This window comes from Tripterygium wilfordii, chromosome 15 (genome assembly GCF_013401445.1).
Source record: "Tripterygium wilfordii isolate XIE 37 chromosome 15, ASM1340144v1, whole genome shotgun sequence".
Taxonomy (NCBI): Eukaryota; Viridiplantae; Streptophyta; class Magnoliopsida; order Celastrales; family Celastraceae; genus Tripterygium; species Tripterygium wilfordii.
In genome coordinates this window covers 6,646,074-6,654,507 of record NC_052246.1, presented here as the reverse complement: position 1 = coordinate 6,654,507, position 8,434 = coordinate 6,646,074, and the positions used below count along the sequence as shown (strand labels likewise).

The following is an 8,434-nucleotide window of genomic DNA, read 5'->3' as shown; positions in this document are numbered from 1 at the left end:
ACTCTCAAGCATTCAAACGCTCAAGCTCTCACGCATTCTTGTTGATATTCTTGTTCTCAAGCTTTGTTTTTACCCACTCTTGTTTTACAACCTCAATGTACATCTTTGTTCATCAATGAAGTGTTACATATTGGCATTTTCATTCATTTCTAATTTATCTAGTGAAGCGCGTTTTAGTGGATCTAGAGTTCCTTGGAATTTTCATGTTGAGACCATGATTTAAACCCTTTCTCCTTACAATCGTTTGGTTCAGAATTTAGATCATTAGTGTACTCACAATATATTTTGTTTTTACATTTTGAGACTGATTGCAAGTCTCTGGCACACCTGCAACCGTCTGATCCCGTCTCCGTAAAGGACAGAGGTGATCTTTTTGGCATCTGCAGTCAAATAGAGCCAACAAAATTTTTAGGATAAATGCTCATATAGCCGATCATAAATTTGGGATTCAGGTTCGATTGATGATGAAATGTCAAATTACGAAGTATTAAAATCCCATCAATGAAGTCAAAGGCCCAACAAACTATCTTAGCAACGCGAGTCCCATACCCAGGCCCACGGCCCATTATCAACGAATCTCTTCCGTAAACCACTTGTTAAGTTTCCATCTCCACCTTTTGCCACCACATAACAAGCAACCATGCTCCTCGGCTGCACCGACTGCATTTTCTCAGCTTCGATGCTCAATCCCATCTCTCGCAGCTACGATTCGTTGTCCTGGAGGGGGCCGAGTCATAACTCACTGAACCGAGCAAGGAAAAATCGGCGACTCTGCATAACGAGTTTGATCACCAACCCTGACTCGTTCGAAGTAGGCCGTCTCATTGGCAGCTACGGCTTCATGAATGTCACAAGGTAACAGTTTTAGGGGTTTGTATTTCTCTGTTAGATTCTGCATCGTTTGCCAGGGGACTTGTCTTGTGTGTTTAAAAGAGAAATCCGACAGTTAATGCCACCAGGCCTTGCTTAGTCCATGGTGTTTGTTGGTGCTCGCGGAGAAAATTTCTAGATATGTATGTCTATACATATGTATCTGTGTGCACATTTGGGGTTTTCAGGACCTCGATACGGAAGCCAATTTGGTAGGCTTGTTCTTTTTGGTGGACAGCATTACATGTAGCATTTGAACTTAAATTATATGGTAAAACCACTCTGAAGATGTCTTTTAACTCCTTTAAATTATTAAGGGGATAAACTATAAAGCTCTTAGGCCATTTAGTGGATAAGCAGAACGCCTTCATTTACCATTTTCCCTGTTTCATCCCTGCATATATCAAGTTAAAGCATTCTCCTTATCTTCATGCATTTAAGACGTGTATATTTCTTTTTCCGCTCCCGGTTACTTTTAATTGATGTGCCGTGATTTTATTTTCAATGACTGGACAAGGGCTTCTATTTGCATATTTTTTAGGTATTTGAATCCTTTTAGGTATTCAGGAGTTTGGGAAAGAAGAGTTCTGAATTGATGTTTAGTGAGGCTTCGTCATAGACTTGACCATTTTTTTGATGTAGGGCAATTATAAACAAAAGTGAAGAGAAACTTTTAGTCATATGGTTAATGTTGATGGTGGCATGTGCTCGTTATAGAAGTTAAAAGAAAGGATAGCCTTTTGAAACAAAAAATATTTAATAGCCTCATTGGAGTTATTTGCTTTATTATTGTAAGAATGAGGTTGGCGGTCCCAGTAGTAAGGTCTTGACTTGAAGCTCACTTTTTTTCCTTCATTTGTTTAGCTTTGTCTTAAAAAAGGTAAATAACTCTCGTGCACAAGGCTCCCTTAGTGGACAGAATCGGAGACAAGCAGGAATATGTGGAGGGGCTATTTCTAGGAATTGAATATTGACCTCTAGATTGCACTACTACAATTCTACTACTGGGCCACATTTTTCACCTTTAAAACAACTCTAGTGAACACAGCTTCTCCCGTATAATATGGAGAGAGGTTGTTTAGCTTTTTCTAGAACTTCCTAATTTCTAGAATTGTTTCTTATATTTGCATTTACTTCTGTTCTTCAGCTATTCAGGTTTTCAATCGGGTGCAGAAACTGAATTTTCTTCTAGAGCTCTGGGGCAATTGGGACTTCAGGATGTCGGAGAAGGCAATGTAAAAATCAGGTGCATTTTCGTGGATGGATGAGAATTGTCCCGTAAGCATAGATAATGACCCTAAGATAGGATAGGTGGATTCAATATCTTTTCTTGCTACTGATACTATTCATGGCAGTTATTTTGCAGACTTTATGAAGGTAGAATAGCACAAGGTTCACTTAGAGGAACTTCGATTATCTTTAAGGTAGTTCTCAATTTATCTGATCCTTTTTTTCGTGGAACCCTTAGTGAAATAATAAATAATGGGATTCATTTAATAGAATAATATAATTGTTTTTTCAATTTTTTCAGTTGTTAAATAGCATTAAATTTGCAAAAGGGCAAGCATTGCTGCAATTCCAATAAATCATTTCATTTTTGATAATATATTAAGCTCTTTCTCTTTTATACTGATGGGCATATGTTTCAACAAGAGGACCTGCACTTATGTGATTTGTTTGTTCGTTAATTATTAGTTGTGGGGCTTTGCCTTTACTTTCTATGCTATGTTATGGCAGTAGATAGTTGTTTTTGAGCAGCTGCTTTTAGCTTTTGTATGTGTATTCAGACTTGAAATTTTTGAAGAGAAATGTTGTGTACTAAATTGAGTCTTGCAGAACTTTACTGGTATGTGTTTGATTTGGTTCAGTTCTTGAACTCATTATAATCCTCTCGGGTATAACATACTTAGCCATGAAGGTTTTTCCTGGACGACGAGCTGGTGGAACTGAGGCTGATATGCTGGCCGCAAATGAGCTAAGTGCTCATGTTTTCCTTCAGGTAAAGCAAAGAAGTATTTAAAGTGCCAACGGGATATGCATTATATTTGGGGCATTCTCTTGCTTCTGTGCTGCAGTATTTTCGTTTCTTAAGGAAAATGAGTCATACTGATTGACGCATTCTATTGTCTTGCAGAGCAGTTCAAAAGGTGTCTGTCAGAACCTTGTGCTACTTCTTGGTGGGTTTGAGACAAAAACTGGAGAGCAGGTTTGTCGTACAATTTCATTATTGTCATATTTACAAAGTTCATGGAATTACCTGTAATGGTAAATTTAAATTCAACCAAAAGTAATGCTCTACAGTGGCTTGCTTTCCGTAATGATGGGAAGTACAGCGCAGCAGATTATGCAAAGGTTACCTGTGAAAACATGACAAAAAGTCGTTCGCTCGGACAGAATTATTGGAATCATTTTGATAATGAGCAAGCAATTAAACGCAGAAGCTTTTTTGTTATGAAGCTATTTCAGGGTGTGATGAGTGGTCTGGCTTATATGCATGACCATGAAAGATTACACCAGAGTCTTGGACCATCATCTGTTGTTCTCAAGTAAGTTCCATAGGTATATCCTTAACTGTAATATTTCTGAACTTTTGTATTAATGCGGCGCATATGGTTGCTCATTTGTATCTTGCTCAAAAGAAAAAAAAAAAGAAAAATGTGGCTCATTTATGTTGATAAAAGCTTACAAGATAATATTCTTGTGAATGCCAGTACAATGACTGAGAAAGATGCTGCTTACTTAGTTCCACAACTTCGGGATCTAGCCTTCTCAGCTGATATTAGGTACAGTTTTGTTCTTTTTATATTTATTTAGACTGACCATATTTCAGCATATAATTCAATGAAGAATTATTTCTCTTTACATTTCCATGTGTTTTGTATAGGATATTAATTAGTGTAGGTAAGTCATTTATTCTGTTGGTATTATGATAATTCATTATTGTTTTGTGGTTTGCCTCCACATGTGATTTTAAAAAACAATAACATAACTACCACTAGAATTGCTCATTCATTTATAAAAGATAAGCTGTTATTTCATATATGATATTTGATAAAACTGTTCAATGTATAACGATATGCCCCATTTTTATTTTTTTTGCCTCTGGGACTATAAATTGAATTAAAATACACACCATTATTCGGATGGCCAATGTGGCTGATTTTGTAGCTAAGTTGTCATTTAATTAAGCATACTGCAAATACTTGAGAGAATAATATATATTTTCCAACTATTCACCTTGTATATTTAATCTCCTGACCAACCCGCCATGAGGACTTCAGAACTCGGTACAAGTTTACACCCTTACTGGAGTGAGGATCGCCTGTGTATATGGAGGTGACTGAGAGTTGACCCCTAACCGGCGTGAGGATCTCTTGGCAAAACTACTCATCAGTCTTACATTTATATTCTAGGCACCATCTTGTTACCAGAGACTAGGCTAACCCTCAAACTGATTAAAGGATCTTCAATTCTTTTGCTTAAAATACCAAAAAAGTTTTAGGGCATGTGTAATTAACTTAAGAAGCTAATATTAAGTTTTGAAAAAAAACATAGAGATGTAAACTAAAAATCTTTTTGGCATTTTATCATAAGAAGATGGAGAGAAAACTGAGATGTGACTCCATCCCTTTTTTTTTCTGTACTTAAGATGAGACTCGATTATTGTAGAAGATATCTTGCTATTAGTTCTATATTCTTTTCTTGTAGTTATCAAAGCCTGGCTATATATATATATATTTTGTTTTTTTTTTTTTTGTGGATGTGGAACCTGTCCGAGGTTATGCCTCATGGGATCCACCCCTGCTGACTAAACCCTGGATGGAAGCGGCTACTTGCAAACCAAATATTGAAAAGTATGTAATTGGATGTCATCATTACTAATGACGGCGCCTTTTGAATTTTGAAATGTTTTAATTTTTGTGTGTAAAAAGGGCTTTTCTTCCCATTACAATAGTGTGGCCTGTCAGGTATTCATATTTAGAAGAAGGTCCTGCAACATTGTCAGAGGGACTCTGGAGAAGGGCGTCCACTGCTGGTGCCTTCACTCCCATGGAGAAAAGAGCATTTGGAATAGCTGATGACATGTAATTTTTTAATTAATTTTCATCAACATGGGATTGGGATTCTTAGGCTTTCAATTCAATATGTGGTCTTTCTTCTCTTATCACAGATATGAAGCAGGTCTTCTTTTTGCGTATTTCGCTTTTGTTCCATTTTGTGAAGCAGGCGCTATGGACAGCCTTTCTTTGCAAGTAAGTTTTTTTGTTTCTGATTTTCCATGAATTCCAGCACAGATTTTTATCATCATACAGGTGAGGCTGGCAAGTCTTGATGCAAAGTAAATAAAGAAATTTATAGATGAGATTATGAAAATAAGTTCAATAATCCTTTACTTTGAATGCATGAACTTTCAGAGGCTCTTGGAGAGCACTTTCCGACTTGATCTGGAAGCTACAAGAGAGTAAGTTGTAGTTTTATGCCACTAATGATGTATTTGTCTTTGTCACTTTGATGATATAATTCTTCCTCTACACAATCTAAACAGGATGAACTTCAGTTTCCAGTAACATAGCTTTGTGAAATATTGAGACTCGGGTTGTAGAATATTTTTTTTTGGTCTGTTTGATTCTGGACATTTTGCTTTCATCGTAACTAATTTATTGCATGGGACACATGGTTGGCTTTTAAGCAATCTCTCTGTAGGGAGTCCTTTATATATGCTACATATGATGTTCCACGACTACACGTAAATAACTTCAATTAAAAATTAGGACCTTCAGCCTGGCCTCCTTTCTCCATTGCCTGAAGCATATTGTTAAGTAGCTAAAAGGGTCTTCAGCATTTGAAACATATTTTCAAACATCCCTCTGCTGTTATACAATATGAAAAATTTGATGGATAGAATTATAATTTAGAAGTAGAAGTGAACATGTTGAATTAGGTTTGCATTCTACAAATAAGTTTGTGGATCATCTGTCATACTTGCTGTGGGGTATTAATTATGCTTACATTTGGTAGTATGACCATTGTATCAACTCGTATTCGTCTCTAATTCGTAAAGTGGATTGTATCAGTTCATTTAATCTCCTGCTTTTGAAAAATATTTTTGGCAGTCTTTGATGGTCAGCTCTCTTTTGCTGTCTCCTATATGATTCTTTGTCTTTAATTTATCTGCAGGTATTGTCTAGCAGATGACCGCTTACTCGAAGCTGTCAAGTTTCTTGATCTTGGTGATCATGCTGGTTGGGAATTACTTCAGGTATGACTACATTTGTTATCTTGTTGACCTAAGCAATTTTCCTCACTTATCTTGAATGTCATGGAAAGATGGCACCAAGTGGGGTGCAACGTTCTACACTTCTACCTCAAAGCAAAGAAAGTGACTCATAAATGGTAGTAGTAGCATCTGAAATAACATTAAAGTCTTTTTCATTACAATTTTCACCCAAAGGAGATATGAATAAGTTATAGGACAATTGGCCACTCCGCCCCTGGTTCATAGCCAATAAATTGGCATTCTCAACATTCCCAAGTATTATCAACTCACTCTTGTCTAGATTCACCTTAGATCCGTCACGACTTCAAAGAAAAATTAGTTTTTGATAGACCTCCACCCACAATACTTGGACAATCTGCTAAACAATGGAAGATGAGTCATTATTCCCCTCTTTTCTCTCCTGATATATTCTAAAGCACTCAACTATACAACCTTCCACCTGTTTCTCCGCCTCCATCGCAGAACAAGGGGACTTCATCTTTCACCAAAATGCTATATTTGTGTTTATGAAGATGAAAGGAGATATTACTCACTTCATGATTCACTTACCGATAATCTTCAAATGCCGTTCTATTTGTCAAAGAAAAAAAAAGTATTTGCATGGTCAAAGGCTTCCATCTCACATTTATATAGATCTTAAGTAGCCTTTTTCTTTCAATGACATCCACCCTCATTAGCTATCAACCCAGTGTCCAAAAGTTTGTCCTTATTAGCTTCAACTTTCCTGCGTTTACAAGCCAACACCACAGATCAATTTTGTACACATGTCCAGCAAGCTTGCCCTATAATTTATAAATTTGCATTTTATAAAACCCAGAGTGTCCTAGATCTATACTCCAAGCTACCCCATTCATTTCAATGAGTTTTTCTCATGCATACTTCCCCTCTCTAGTTTGCAGTCTCTCAACCCTTAATGGTTCAACCATATTTTTTCAAGGGATTCATGGAATGCCACTTACCTCCAAGAAATTCGACAATGGTTGAAAGCGGGTCTAGATATTATAAGGTTAATATGATCAGGTTGCCCAAGAGAGTCAGATTAGGTTTTGTTCTATCTTGAAGCCTTGCAGTCAGTGGGGGTCCTTGCATGCTGTGAATTAAATATTCTTTATTTTGTTCTGGGCAGAATTAAGTTTCATGTGTACTGAATATTTGAATAGGATAGTTGCATTTTTTCTTTACTTGATTTGGTTTCTCTTACAGCCACCAGTTATTCTCAGTATTTTAGTCATTGTTGCCGATGTCCTGCTGTACAACATTGTTATGATTGGATGCAGGCAATGTTGAATCCTGACTTTAGAAAGCGGCCAATTGCTGAAACTATTCTCAAGCATCGATTTGTGACTGGCGCCGTTCTTTAAGTCATAGGCTTAAAACAACTTGTATTGTGAAAATAAAAAATAAAAAATCACTGTAATCTAGTGTTCAATCAATTGAAAAGGAAATTCTTTAATGACACTTTTTTCATCGAAATATTTGAAGTTGCACTAGATTGGGAGGTTTTGCTCACCACAGACCAACCTCCATTGATGGATGGTTTACAATAGCAGGTATTATATGTTGACAGGTATGAGGATTATATGTTCATTTAATCTCCTTCAAAATAGGTGATTTTGTGGTCTCTATTTAATCCACACATAATCTACCACAAGACTTCATGAGGCCTATTAGCTTTTACCTTTCTGTGGCCTCAATATTGTCTTCATGCGTGAATAGTGAATTACAACTTTGATATTACAAATCATGGCTGCTTCTTCTCTCCGTAATTGTTCTTTCATGTTTATGATCCTCCTCTCTGTCTCTCAATGCTGCATTACCTTCTCTTGCTGCTCTAACCTACCATGGAGGCCCTCTACTGACAGGAAAGGTTAAATTACTTATCATATGGTACGGCGAATTTGGGAAAGTAGAAAAGAATACAACTATGACATTCATCAACTCCTTAAACCACGATGAGGGGCTTAATCTTCAACCGCAAGCCTCCTCGTGGTGGGATATGGTTGAAAGCTACCAATTAGCGGCCGGGAAGAAGGGCGGTGCGATTGTCGTGAAAGTGATGAAAACGATGGGTGATGTCGACTGCTCCGCTGGCAAAAACCTTACCGTGGACAATGTCTTGTCGATTTTCGAGAAGGCGGTTGGGAAGGATGTTGATATGATATCGGTACTTTTTATGGCTAGGGATGTTGTAGTGCAAGGGTTGTGTAGTACTATTGGGAAGTGCTCGGAGCATGGACTCTATGGTAAACATATATCTCTATTACATATTTATTTATGAGTCTTATT

General features: G+C 37.0%; 1 protein-coding gene across 8 annotated transcripts; it reads left to right on the top strand.

Annotated features, from left to right (window-relative positions):
• The first annotated feature begins 608 nt into the window (after window positions 1-608).
• On the top strand, window positions 609-8,201 carry LOC120017114. 8 transcript variants are annotated; one of them, XM_038870190.1, is made up of 12 exons: window positions 609-855; window positions 2,018-2,116; window positions 2,237-2,294; window positions 2,789-2,869; window positions 3,005-3,076; window positions 3,172-3,416; window positions 3,582-3,653; window positions 4,839-4,955; window positions 5,042-5,123; window positions 5,286-5,332; window positions 6,049-6,130; window positions 8,011-8,201. In XM_038870190.1, exons 1-12 carry the CDS (start codon window positions 641-643, stop codon window positions 8,056-8,058), a joined length of 1,218 nt encoding a protein of 405 aa, XP_038726118.1. In that variant the 5' UTR covers window positions 609-640; the 3' UTR covers window positions 8,059-8,201. The 8 variants fall into 8 exon arrangements, with proteins under 8 accessions (XP_038726118.1, XP_038726116.1, XP_038726117.1 ...); XM_038870188.1 differs by lacking the exon at window positions 8,011-8,201 and adding an exon at window positions 7,426-7,909; XM_038870189.1 differs by lacking the exon at window positions 8,011-8,201 and adding an exon at window positions 7,352-7,909.
• The last annotated feature ends 233 nt before the right edge of the window (window positions 8,202-8,434 follow it).